At 57.1% G+C, this 13,834-nt stretch overlaps 1 protein-coding gene across 1 annotated transcript in view; it reads left to right on the top strand.

Annotated features, from left to right (window-relative positions):
• Nucleotides 1–1,214: 1,214 nt before the first annotated feature.
• NUDCD3 (NudC domain containing 3) overlaps nt 1,215–13,834 on the top strand; it is a 31,985-nt gene continuing 19,365 nt past the window's right edge. The window contains exons 1-2 of the mRNA XM_013297870.3: nt 1,215–1,489; nt 4,058–4,356. Of these exons, the coding sequence (XP_013153324.2) occupies nt 1,292–1,489; nt 4,058–4,356 (497 nt within the window). The 5' untranslated portion in view covers nt 1,215–1,291. The remainder of the gene's footprint in view (nt 1,490–4,057; nt 4,357–13,834) is intronic.

The following is a 13,834-nucleotide window of genomic DNA, read 5'->3' as shown; positions in this document are numbered from 1 at the left end:
CCTGGGGGGCATTGGAAGGGGGCCTGGCCACAGCTGCGCCGCTGGGGCCTCCTGCTTCCCAGGGCAAGGCAGGGGACACACCGTGCTGGGGCAGAGGAGGAGGGATGGGCACCTTCACCTTCTCCCACCTCACAGGAGCAGGACTCACAAATTATGGATTCGAGAACATGCAGGTGAGAAGTGTGTGATGTAAGCGACCAGATAGTGAGTGCAGGAGTTAGACCAGCCCCTGCAGGGGGATGGAGCCCTCGTTCACATCATTGTCGCTTTCCTAATGAGCTTGTAAATTAAAACTTAATTTACAGTGTGTGTAGTCCTATAAATTTGAGAGATCCAAACAGACCATGACAGGGGACTTGGGGACACAGGAATGGGGAGGGGGTGGCTGGGAACATGTGGGCAAGTGGGGACGTGGGGCCAAAGAGGGGGAAGAGCTGTGGCGGATGGGGGACAGTGGGGTGAGGGGAACACCGGGGACAGTGCCAGGGTGCGGGGCTCAAGCCAGGGGGCTGTCCACCTGTGAGGGTCCGAGGGACCCCATCGCACCCCTGATCTCGGGAGGAGGGACAAGGGGGTGCTTTCCCCCCACCACGGGGCACCCTCACGCTCCTGGGGGCCAGGACCCCTGCACCCCCAGAGGGATGGCAGCCTGTGCCACCAGGCTGGATGTGAAGCTGGGGTTCCCTTTGTGGGGGCGGCCGTGGAGGCAAACCTGCTGCCAGGGCCCCCCAGGACTCATGGAGTGGCGGGGTGCTATTGCCCCATGGGGGGCAGGGTGCTGTGCCCTATGGGGACCCTGTGCCAGGACCAGCCAGGGTGAGGCTGAGAAGTGGCCGTGTAGCCCCCCCGGCTGGCTGCAGTGGGGCTGGGGTGGGTGGGCACTAGGTGCCACAGTGGGGCTGGGGTCCCACTGCCACCCTGGGGGGCTGGGGGTCCCCGGGGCACTGCAGCACAGCAGAGTGCCCACCGGTGCCACAGGCTCGGGGGATCCTCTGGGCGTTGAGGTGATGTGGGGGGGCCTGGGGGCTACCGGGTGTCCCCCGGGTACTGGAGGAGGATGCGGGGCCCCACCGGTGCCACTGGGGGTCCCACTGCCGCTTTAAGGGGGCTGGGGACCCCCGGGGAACCCCAGAGAGAGGGCCGGGGGGCCCGGGCGTCCGGAACGTCGCGGTGCGGGGCGAGTTCCGAGCGGGCCGAACCGGAAGTGCGGGACCGGAAGCGCGGGGTAGGGCGCGGGCGGACCGGAAGCGCGGCCGGGCGCGGTTGCCGTGACAGCGGGCCCGGAGCCGCTATGGAGGCCGCGGCCGCGCTCACCGACATGTACGACCAGGCGCTGCTGGGAATCCTGCAGCACGTCGGGAACGTGGAGGAGTTTCTACGCGTCCTCTTCGGCTTCCTCTACCGCAAAACCGACTTCTACCGCCTCCTCCTGCGGCCCGGGGACCGCCTGGGCTTCCCGCCCGGCGCGGCGCAGGCCATGACCCTCCAGGTATCGGCGGGCCGCGCGGGCCTGCTGCGCTCTCTCGGCCCTGAGGGCCTCCCGGGGCCGCTGGGCCTCGGCAGGCTGTGGAGGTGACGAGGCCGGGCCGTGCTGCCTGTCGGGTGGGAGGTGGAGGCCCCGGTGGCCGGTACTGTCCCCTCCGAGCCGCGCGGGCCGTGTCCCCCGGGGCTGGACGGGTGTGTGCCCGCGGGACAGCCGGGTCTACGCTGTGACGGCTGCAGTGCAGAGCCAGGCAGGGCAGGTGGGGCTGGGACCGGGCAGCACAGCAGCCCCCGGGTTACCGACCCTGCCCGGAGGGGTGGAGGAGGTGGGTAAGGTGTTGTGGCCGGTGAGGCAGGACGGTGGGTGCGTGGATGGGAAGCATCCCTCGTGTAAGGTGCTGAGCAGCCCCGGGAGCAGGCGGGGACTGTGAGACTTAGGGCAAGAGCTGGGGTGTGAGAGATCTCTCACAGCCTGAGACCGACTGCTGGCAGCACAGGGCCAGGCTCGTCTTGTGGTGGGGCCCTGGGAGTCGTGCAGGGAGCTGCATTGGGCTCTGCTCAGCAGGAGCTCGTGGCTAGCACTGGGCTCGCCTTGATTGTGGGTGAGAGGTGGTAAAAGCTCTGACTTGCTGTTTACACCACCCAGCTGGGCTGGGCTTGGTGTTGGGGCAGCGCTGGAGGTCTCTGACTCAGGGCTTTTCTGAGCTGTTCTTAATATTTATTGACAGAGAGGAAATGCGTTAATAAAACTAGGTGTGATGCTGGATTTGGGGTGTTCATCTGCTCGGACCAGGTGTTTTCCTTCCCAGGTGCATCAGGCCCCGGGAATGATGCAGGCAGGCTGGTGGGAGATTCCTGCCCCTCTCCTTGTGGTGGTCTGTGGCACAAGGGGGTCCTCGTCACCCCCTGGCCTCCATGGCCCCAGGTTAGTCCCTGCCATGGGAGCACACTGGGCTCTGCAGATGAGTGGGGAGCCCAGGGGAGTCTCAGGCTGCAGAGGGGAGAGTGTGGAGCCCAAACCGCTCAACAGTGGGGCAGTGATCATGGGAAACATTTCTCATGTCCTCCCTGGGAACTATTTTGGGCCCAAGCACAAGGAGGGAGGCACAGTGCTGCAGCCGCAGCATTTGTTCCCTGGAAAGGTGTTGGCCAGGGCAACCTTGCGGCTACAGCCACAGGGACCTGGAGGGTGGGGGCAGGTCAGAACAGAGTTGTTCCTCCTCCCGTCTTGGCTGCAGCCCATGGGAAGGACACTGTTTTGAGGCACTGTTCAGCATGATCCACGTGGGGCTGGCTTGAGCTCAGGCTTTCACTGGGGAGAAGGAGCCAGGGATGGGCACTGTGGCTTCATATGGAGTAAAAGTGATTGCAAAAAAAGAAGCAAATGGAGCAGGGGTGATGGCTGGCACTTGCCTCTCCCGTGTCATCCCATGTGCTGGTCTCTGTGTGGGGAAGAAGCCTGGGGTGAGGGGTGTGAGCAAGCACTGAGATAAAGCTGCTCCTGTCCCACTGCAGCTGCACCAGCAGGAGCCCTCCCAGCACTGTGTCCCTTTGTCTTGCACCTCCTGTACCCAGAGGAAGACTGGAATTAAGTGGTGCTGTGGGCTGGGTGCACAGCCTAGTGTCAGTCTCCTGCGGGAAGCACTGAAGCTGACTCCCGAATATTCCTGGGAAGCAAAAGGAGGGCTGTGTTTGACACTTGCTCACTTTCCAGAGTGTGTTTACAGTGACAAATGGCCTGGTGCTTGGGTGAGAGGAGCTTCAGCTCTTCCAAGGAGCACACATGGGTCTGGATCGCCGTGCCTCCCTCAGCTGCATCCTACAGCTGCAGGTTTAACTCTTAACCTGTGCTAGACAGGCAGGGCTAGAAACAAACTGCAGGGTGGGATTACATCTTCTCCTGCTGCTGCTGGCTTGGGCAGCCACCTTCTTCCCTGCCCCACCTCTGGGATTGAGGAGAGATGGCTTTTCTCTGAGCCAGTGCATGTTTTTGGCCTGAATCAGTCAGTTCTGGCTTGAAGCCCCACAAGATCGCTTTGCTCCATTCAGGCTCAGCTAGCACCCACGAAGCTGTCCTCCAGCTTCTCCTGGGGCAGCTCATCCTGTTTGCACGTCAGAGGTTCGGTCCAAGCTTGCAAATGACCCCTTGGTGAGCGCTGGAACTCAGAGTGAGAGGAGGCTGGAGGGACAACAGTTCCCTTGGAGCCCCCTTCCCTGCCAGGAGTTGGAGCTCATTGCTTTCCTTTTCCCTGGAGTAAGCAGCCCTCTTTCAAGCCTGATGTGAGCTCAGCTGCCGGAACATGACCCAAGAAATTATTTCAAAAGGGCTCCCAGGAGCTGGGGCTTTCCCTTGAGGTGTGTTTAATGTGGCCATGTGACTTTTGAAATAGTTGCCAGCTGGTTTTGTTGATGACTGAACAACTTGGTGTAGGGAGTGGGGGGTGGGCTGATGTCCAGAGAGGGAGGGACAGGAGGAATAAGTGCCCCAAGTGTGCGATGCTTCTCTCCTTCTCTCCTAGCCTCTCAGGCAGAGCTTGGCAACTTGATGACCTGCTTTGTTTGTTTTTTCTTTCAGGCATTCAAAGTCTTTGAGCGGATGGCCTGGCAGGATGATGAGAAGAGGCGCCGAGAACTGGAGGCAAAACTGAGGAAGAAGGAAGAGGAGGAGGAAGCTGCTGAGAGGGTGAAACTGTACCCTGCAGCTCAGGAGGTTGAGGTAGAGACAACAGCAGAGCATGTCCCAGCACTGGATGGCGGGGGAGCTGCGGGGACACAGGAATCATCGATAGCCCAGGACACAGCCCCCAGTCCTGTGTCAGTGGAGCCCCCGGGGGCTGCTGCCGCAGCAGAGCCCCGGCCAGCAGAACTGCCCACGTAAGGGTCTCTTACTTTCTTCATGCTCCTGGCGGGGGAGGGCAGAAACATGGAGGTGTTGTTCACTGTCCTTCTGTACAGCCCTTTTCGGGGGGTGGGTGGGGGGTGGGGTGGCCCTCCCCTGCAGGCATTTGGCCCTTTGGGCGGCTGTGAGGATTTCCATTGTAGGTTCCTGTGGCCAGAGGCATTGTGTAATTCCCCATTGCAGGGCAGAGGTTTGTCCTTCTATGGGTGGTTTGATGTCTCCCCCACCACTGAGCAGGGAAGGTGGCACCTCCCTGTACAGAGCCTGGCAGAGCTGGGCTGGTCCACATGGCTTCTCTTTGTGCTGGCTACCGTGAGCAGCATCCCAGCGTCCCTTTTCTGGCCTTCGCCATAGGGCAGCTGGGCTGATGGTCCTGTCTGTCACAGCTCTGGGAAACCCTGGCACCTTCTGGTAACCCTTTTCTCATGGAAGTTTGGTGTCTGACTGCTCTGGTGTGCTGTGAGGCATCCTGGCAGCTGGCTAGGAGCTGGCACAGATACCTGGAATACCTGTGAGTTGGTGCAGGCAGGCCTCGCTGCATGGTGGGCACTGAGGCCATTTGTGGCATCAAATACACGCAGCAAAAAAATGCGTTCAGAGACCTGGAGGTCTGTGGCCCAACCCTTTGTTCAGAGTGGGGCTGACTGAAGATCAGTCAAGTGCTGTAGAGTTTTCTCTTTAGCTGTGTTCTTTTGCCAGACTCGGTCATTTTCAAGCAGCCTTGGGTTTTACAAAAATGTCCTTGTTTCAAAGTGCTTGCAGGGTATCTGTGACTCTTCCAGCTCGGTTCTGCTGAGCAGTGGGAGGTGAGCTCCAGCAGGCTGGCATGGCCTTTATGAACCACTGACCTGAGCGCAGGTTCCTGTGCCGGGTTCACTTATCCTTCTCTGAGTGTCACCTTGATCCCTGAGCTGAGGCAAAGCTGCCTGGCCCCTGCTCAGGGCCTCACATGCATTTTGTTTCAAGCTCTTTTGTTGCCTTGCTGCCTGAGTCAGTGCTTTGCCTCTCCCGCAGGAGTGATGCTGTGAGCAGGCCATGGCAGACCGCCGTCTCCTTCCTTCCCTGCTGTCTCTCGTGGTCAGAACCCCGTGCAATTGCTGCACCCCCCCCCATCTGCTCACTGCTGATTTCCATGCCGTACGTGGGGTTTCACTGCAGTCCATCCCCGCTGTCCTACTGGCGCCTGGGGAGGAGGAAAGCTTGGGCCAGTGATCCTGGTCCTCTGGGCCAGTTTTAAACAGCAGTGAGAGCAAGCTGCTGGAGGGAAGCAGGCTTTTGGGAGAGCCCCAGGTCCTTTCCAGGACTGGGATGGCTGATGCCCCTGAGAGGCAGAGAGGGTTTGGACCCAGACCTCTGGCTGTCAGCCCCTGGCATGTGGAAGGGATGGTCTGAGGACCAAAATCTTGGGCACAAGGAACGATAAGTGGCAGGACTGTGGCATGGACAGAGCCTGCAGCCTCGGCTCAAGGCAGTGGTAGAGAAGGCCTGAGTGTGGCAGCCATCTGGGGGCTAGGGAGGGGTACCAGCTGCGACTGGCAAAGTACCTGCCAAGTAACTTGATCCAGTGGGGAGGAGGAGGACTTGTGCTTAACTCAATCAGTCTGACACACATCCCACAGGATAAAAAGAAGCCAGAAGCCAAAAATGAAATCACCTGAAAAGCCATGTTCTGCTGCCTGTGCTCGAGCTGTCCTGTGAAAGAAAGATTGTCGCTGGTGCTGTCAGTCTGACACGTCTCCCAGCACAAAACTAACGAGCCAAAAAAAGCCCTGTTAGAGCAGGCAGGTCTCTGCAGCCAGGCTGCACGGTCATGGTGCTGGCCCGTGTTTCCAGCCCAACTTTAACCTCAACAGAAAGGAGAGGAGAGACTTGCGCCCTCCTGCCCCAGGAAGCCATGAGCAGGAGGGAGCTGGGGATGGCCTGAGCACTGGCTGCTTGTGCGCCCTTGCAGTCTGCATTTGTTGCATTCTGCCACATGAAATTTTGACTGGAGCCTTTTGTTGTGGGGGCAGCAGCTGTTGTGAGTGGTATTTAGCTGCCTGAAAACAGATGTCAAGGCTGTGGGAAGGAAAGTAGAGGGGTTAGGAAGGAAGCTGAGGGCAAGTGCAGGAGCAGGATGTGTCTGACAGCGAGTGTGTTGGAGCTGATGGGCATGGTGTCTGCTGTGGGTGGAGAGAGCCCAGCAAAAGCTAAGCCCGTGCCTTTGCTTCTTCCACCTCTTTGGGTATTTGTCATGACACAGCTGGAGAGTGGCCCCTGACAGACTTCAGACACTTGGATGCTGTTTTGCAGGTACAGATGTGGCATTGAACACAGAGGCCTGTGTGGCAGCTTTCCCACCAGTCTAGCCATGAAAAGAAGGTGCCTTCAGCTGAATACAAGTGCCCCTGTGGCTTCTGCCCTGCCTGACAGGCTTTTCTCCCTTTCCTCTTCCTGCCTGCGCCTGTTCCTGCTGCCCCAGACACGCTGGTGGGGTACAACACTTGCAGCGCCCTTGGTGCCTGCCCAGTTTGGGTGCGTGGTGCGTGAGACCTGGAGCAGGAGGACCCGTCCAGCGCGGCTTCCCAGCCCAGTGGTTTCCAGGCCAGAAGTACCGCGTGTCTGCGGGCTCTAAGTAGGGCAGAGCAGCCGGCAGGTTTGTCAGACGGCTGCAGTTGGTTTCGGTGCCTCTGGGGGGCACTGGAGCCCCCCGAAAGGCAGCGGGGACCAGGAACGGGTGTCCTGGGCACCCCTCGACAGACTGTTAATAATTTAACCGGCTGCTTAATTCCGCACAGCCCCTTCTGAGCAAAACCCAGAGCCACCAGCCTGGTTACAAGGGGCGCATGAATAATGCGCAACTCTGGCAGCAAGAATGCAGAAAGGAGCTTAAACGAAAATATTGTCCATCTCCCTTCATTTCCCCTGCCGCCAGTGAAGAAAACCGCTGCCACCAAAATCTATATAAAAACTCGCTCATTCTGTCAACCTGACTGCTCCATAAATGTAGGGCAGGTACCATCCCAGATCTGCCAACTCCCATCAGAGCCTTGCTGCGCACCCGGATGCTGAGGTTGTTCGTGTGCATCTTGCGAAGCGCTGTGAGATGGCAGCGGCTTTTTCGAGGTCGATCCGGAAGCGGAGAGCAGAATCGAGCCAGCTTTGCAGATGCAGAGGCTTGCCCACGAGTGAGGAGGGTAGCAGAGCTCAGTTCTGTGTTCTGCCAGCGTCTTGGCCAGGTCTCCCTGAGTCCCTCACCTTACCTGCCTGTGAAAGGCAGGTGATGCAGTTCCTCTTCACTAGGAAGGCTGCCCTGTAAACACGCTGAGGACTGAGGTATCTTTTGGGTGACCCATGTGCCAGGAGCTGTGCTGAGGGGAACCAGAGGTCTCCATGCCGCTGAAGAAGCCGGCTCCTCAGCTTGGCTTGCAGCTGCCCTGGGTGTCCTCACCATCCTGCCCCAGCTGTTGTGGCTCTCCTGCTTTCCCCACCTCACCGGGAGGGCAGAGGGGCACTTGGCCCCCTTGCCCCCCTCCCCCCGCCATGGGGCTGTTCATCCCTGGAGTGCATGGCTGGGGTTGGTGTTGCAGCTGCACAGCTCGCGCAGGCCCCAGCTCTGGCTTTTTCCCCATCTGCTCCCAGAAGCCATCCTCGCCTGAGCTCAGCTCCTAATTTTGAACACCTCCGCTGCCCAGCACCCTCCCCTTCCCCCAGCTTGGATTTCATCCTGCATATATTTGCCACAAAGCATTTAAAATAGAGCCCGGCAGCCCACGTGTGGCACTGCGCAGCCCAGCCTGTGCGCTTGGCTTGTGCTTCCTGACTCTGGTTCCTGGCTTCCCTCTGCTTTCTTTCATTGAGTATGAACTGGGGGGAAGGCTTTCCTCACCTTGTCCCGTGAGCCCCATCCCAGGGGTTACTCTGTGTGCAGGCAGGAGATGGCGGCAGGAGGTTAGTAGCAGCAGCTCTGGAAGCCTGTGCATGATGGTGAATGTCTCACCTTCATATATTTCTCCATCCAGTCTTTGTGTCTCTCCTGGGTGCTTCAGCCAGGCCTGCTCAGGATGGGGCAGCTCTGGGCTGTATCTTTGAGACCGTCTTGGACCTTGGGAGAGTGACCTGCTGGAAAGAGCAGCAGGGCATTTGATTGTCAGACAGGTGAGGTCCCCCCCGAGAAGGATCTTTGGGGGTGGACAGATATTGAAAGGTTCCCCAAAAAAGATGATGGTTCCCCCCCAGGTGACTCCCGCGCAGCTCCTGCCTCCCCCCAGGCAGCAGGGAGTTGGGGCAGCTGCTGATCCCTCTGCTCCTCAACCTGTGTAGGGCCACAGCTCGTGTTGGAGCAGGCTGGCATGGTGGTGTGGCACCTGCACGCTCCAGGTTGGGCTGCCTTGCTGTGCACAGCACACCCAGGGCTTGAAACAGAACCAGCGCGACACAGAGCACCATGCAGGCGGAAAAAGACGTACAGCATCTCGTCCCTGGGGAAGGTTTGCGGCTGCTGCCGGGGGACCTGTCACAGCGACTCGTGCTGCTGAGCCAGAGCAGAGCAAAACCCTGGGGTCTCCATGACCTAACTGTTCACCTCTTTTGGCGTGGAGAGGGAAGAAGAGGCTGTAGGAGGGGACTGTGGTGAGAAGGGGGCTGTTCACAGTTCCACCACTGCCTTGGTCGGGCCTTGGAGGAGACTGCAGGTCTTTTGCCATGTGTGGCCTGGGGAAGAGACTCCCCCTGCCCTGTGCATGTAGTGCGGTTGTGCTGAGGAAGGGGACAAACAGGCAGCAGTGCTGTCTGCGCTCTGTTCTGGCCCTTGCTGGCCAGCAGAGCCCTGACCACCCTGTCCAAGTGAGCTCTGCCATGGGCCAGCTGGCCGCTCGCTGCTCTACTGTCCCCTTAAGTGGGTGGCTGGCGGGGCTCAGCAGTGACCTACAAAAATCACTTGTGTACTTTCCGACTCACTGTCCCTAGTGAGAGGCAAAGCAAAATTGAACTGAAATGTGTTAATCTGGTGAGCTGACTTCTCTGATGCTCCAGCTCTCTCCTCTCCTGAGAGCTGCTGCTTCCATTCCTGGAGCCTGTGGGGTCTTGGGTTAACCCTTTGTGGGGAGTGCTGGGGAGCATCCCGGAGATGACACAGCAGTGCTCTGGGAAATTTCCATGAGGCTCCTGTGTTAATCTAATTCCATTTAGCAACGGCTTGGCTTTGCCGGAAGCCCAGATGGATTATTTTTTTTTCATTGCGAGGTGCTTGCAGGATGGGCTTTCTGGCATGGTTTCATTCTCCTTGGGGTGCCATGGAGGGGAATTTCACTGCTGGTCACTCACGGCGGAGGAGCAGGGCTATGAAGAGGAGGTACTGCTGCACGCTGCTGGCTTTGAGGCCAGTTTTGTTTGACTCGGAGGCATCATTGTCCCAAGCTTTCTCCTCTCAAGCATTTTCCAGAAGAGGCAGTAGAAGGGAAGGGAGCCTGTGGATGCTTCTGTTCAGCAGGCTCTGTCTGGGACCATCCAGACCAGGAGCCAGTTAAACTGGTTTCTTTCACCTGTGTCCCTGTGGGCTTCCTGGTGAGCTCACCACAGTCTGTGCTGTTCTTCCAGCCTGACCCAGAAAGTCAGAGCCGATCCTGATCCATATTTAAGGCAGAGTCTGTCCTGGTTCTGATTCCTTTCACATGCGTGAGCTGCGCAGTGGTGCTGCAAGGCACCCGGGGCTGTGCGCAGGGAATTCCCCTGACATGGCCAAGGCCCATCGTGAGCAAGAGCCAGACAGACCTCCAGAGAACGGCCTGACCTGGTACAGCCAAGCTCCATCTGGCCCTGTATCCTGTCTCCATCAACGACAGATGCTTGGGGAAGAGGAGAAGAACAGAAGAGTGTGCGGTGATACTTCCTCTGTGTTTTACCCCTGCCTCCAGCAAACTGCAGCTCCGTGGCTTTCTGAGCCAGAGTGAGTGCTTGGTCTTTCGTGTGTCCTGGTAGATTTTTTTTCTTTTTCCTTTTGTCTCTGAATTTCAGCCCTCACATGCTGGGGGTCTCTGTGGCAGTGTCCTGCAGGAGGTCCTCCATCGTGCAGCACTGCTGCATACGGCTTTTATCTGTGCAGGTGGCGAGGCAGTGAGTGGTTCCCCATTTGCCTTCACCCTATGTAGGGTTTTCCTGTGATGTCCATTCCCCCTTTAAGCTTGTTTTTAGGCTAAAGAGTTCTCATTTGCTTCTTTTTTTCTCACTTAAGCATCCTCATGCTCCTCCTGGTAGTACAACTCCTCTGTTGTTCCTTGCTGATGTTGGGGTGGTGAGGGCTGTCCCCATGCTCTGCGTGTGTGTGAACCCATCAGGGTTCTCCACTTCCTACCCTGTTTCTTTGCTCCTGGGCTGTTCTGGTGGGGCCAGGGAACCCTTTTCCTTCCCTCCCAGTGCTCCCCAACACTGATGACCAACTTTCCAGGTGGGAGCTCCAGCCCATTCTGGCTGGTAACATGAGCTTCACAAAAGCCTTGCTGCTCAAAAGCTCCATGTTGGCCAGACCTCCCTCCTCCAACATGCCCAAGCGAGGAAAGGCAGCGTGTCCTCAGCCCGTCATGTAACGCAAAGGCTGCTTCGCTCTTGGAGCTGCAGCACTGGACTTGCAGTGCTGTCACGTTTGGTTTCTAGGAAGGACGTGTCCAGGTTATACCGAGGGAAGCAGGGAAACTTTAAGTCTTCCCTGCCAAGGAGAATCTTTCTCTTCTTGCAATGGAGAGAGGCCGTGGCTTCCCACTGGGAGAATTATTTTAATATGTAAGCCTTCTCCCATAGCAGTGTAAGCTCAGCTGCTCAGGAAGCATATTTTCAAAGGGCTGAAATGCTTGAGCTGAGGAGGAGATCCCCCAGCCTTCTGTCTGGTGCAGCCCTCAAATGTAACGAGCCTTTTGCAGCTGATGAGGAATCGGTTGGGGTCCAATTTTCCAGCACTTTCATGAGGAATCGGACTCCTCCGGTTGGGTTGCTGAGATCAGCAGCAAAGTGCCAGCTCCCCTGTCATGCACTGAATCGCTTAGGGCTTTGGTTGCCCTGCCAAGGTACTGAGCTCCAAAATTAGGTCCTGGGACCAAAAATAACTAAATTAAAACCTATAAATTTTTCTCTTAACAAGCAGAAAATCCCAGGGCTGGAGGCCGAGGGACAGTGTGTGCCTGATTCTTATTTAAAAAAGCATTATCTGTTTGCTTGTTTTACGTTGTTCACCAAAAGAAGTGGCCTAATGTGGAAACTAGCATGACCACACGGGTCTGCACAGTGTGGTCGTGCCATCAGGTGTTGGGAGAGACTGGGCCAGGTCCTGTCAGTGGTGTGAAGGTCTGAGAGGCCACCTTGTCCTATGCTCCCACAATTCAATCCCATTGGATTTCTTTGGCCTTATCCCCTTTTTTCAGGGGAGACATAATTGGATCCAGCCTGGTTTGTCTGTGTTTAGGTCTCTCAGAGGAGACCTCTGAAACCCAAGGTTGTATAAGCTCTGTGCAAACAATAAAGATCCCAGGGGACTTTCCCGAAGAGTAGTGTGTCCTGCTGTCCTTGACCTAAATATCCCAGCAGTAGTGAGATCTAGCCCTCTGGTGATGATGCTCTGAAGCTCTCCTGTAAGCTGGCAGTGGCATTTAAACTTGCCTAATGTCAGTAAGTTGGCTCTGTCAAACAGCTCCGTAAATAACTCAGAAACTGAAAGGGAAGGCTAAAAGCTCCCCTGAAGAGTGTGTGAGCTTGGAAAAGAGCAAGCCTCTTGCCTGGCAGGGAGAGGGGCAGAGCATCTTGGTGCCGTGCTTGGGACTAGTGGGACTCTAGCTGCTGTGGGTTGGGGGGATTCACTGTTTGGCTGCTGGGGTGAGTAGTAAAGGCTTCTTTGTCTTGCGTGGGTGTTGTGTTGGGCACCTCGTACAGGGGAACCTGGGCCACTTCTCCCTAAGCATCATCCAGGCTTGATGATACAATGTGGTAAGGGGGAAAGTGTCTTGATGTCTTCTGGTTTTGGTCATTGGTCCCATCCTGGTGATGAGTTGAAACTATGAGGCTTCCTGAAGGTGCAGAGACCTTCTGTAGAGCTGACGGTGGGCACCACAGGCTGGAGCCTGGGCCGTGCAGCCTGACTGGGCCATGCCTGAGTTTTGGGGATGAGGGGGAGGGTGTTGGCTTCCATTTTTTTGTCTTTTTTTTTTTTTTTTTGAGCAGGACCACAAAGGCTGCACATTGTAGCCTTGGAGGTGTGTGCTCAGGAGCCCTGAAGACAGGGTAGTGGGCCATTGGGGAACCGCTGATGAATTTCTGTCCACTTTGGGGGTGAAAGAGACCTTCCAAAACTGGATTTGGGGTGTTCTGCCCCAGCAACCCAAACACACATGGGCTGGAAGAAACACTGAGGCTTGGGAGGGCCCTGGAACACACCCTGGGCCACTGCTGCACTCAGAGCTGGAGTGTGCTGACAGCCAGAGAGCATCAGAGTAGATCCGAGTGGATCCTGGGGCTTGTTGACTGTGGGTGTGAATTGACTTTTAATAGGGAAGGGTTTGGTATTCAGATTACTTAATGCTTTGCCAGAGACCTGTGTTCTGTACAGAGGGAGCCTTTATGAAATACTGGGTGCCTCCAGGACCTCACCGAAGGTGCAGGAGAGCCCACAGTAAGCATTGCTTCTTGCCTCAGCACTGCTTGGGCAAAACCAAGAGACACAAAGGGCAACGGGCCTGATGTTTTCATGCCAAAAGATGTCAAATCGAGGTGGGGGGGAGGCTTCTTGGCAGGGTGCTTGCAGAAGGAGCACAAACCTTGGCATTTTCTACACATGCAATCCCTGCAGCTTTGGAAACGCAGCTTTCTGAAGAGGTTACACTTTTGCTTCCGTACCTGTTGCTCAGCTGCTCCTGCACCCATATTGGGACCCTTGAGGAGCAGAGGGCACGTTTGACCCTCTTCAGATTCATCTTAAAAGCTGCGGGTTTGTAGCTCTGGCTGTAATCCAGCTCAAGCTGGGGCTTTACAGAAGCTGTTCAGGGTGCACAGACCATCCTGTGGCTCAAGGTGGCTTTGAGTTTTCATCTGGTCATGCTGGCAAGCAGGGGACTAGGAGCCAGGAGCTCTGGAAATCTGTATTCCAGTGTGTGTGTTGGTGCTGGCAGGCAAATGTGGCCTTTACATAGCAATGTGGAGAGGACTGTGCCATTGCCTGCTGCGTGCCCACCTTGGCTGGTCTTTGACTTGCTTCTCCCACGATGATTTCCACCGGCTGTGTGCAGCCCTATTAGCGCTGGGAAGGCTGGATGCAGGTGTGGTCCAGGGTGCTTCCCCAGGAGGGAGAGGGGATTTGTGATCATGTGAGGGCCTGGAGGCTGCCAGCCATCTGATGGGAGCAGGAGCCTGGGTGGGTGACCCAACTGCTGCCCGGGCAGGAGGGCAGTGGCAGCTGGCACAGTGCGGCTTCCCAGCAACCCTGTGCTACTTGCA

This window comes from Falco peregrinus, chromosome 17 (assembly GCF_023634155.1).
Source record: "Falco peregrinus isolate bFalPer1 chromosome 17, bFalPer1.pri, whole genome shotgun sequence".
NCBI classification, from domain to species: domain Eukaryota; kingdom Metazoa; phylum Chordata; class Aves; order Falconiformes; family Falconidae; genus Falco; species Falco peregrinus.
Note: the sequence above shows the minus strand (reverse complement) of the source record. Positions and strands in the feature narration are given on the sequence as shown.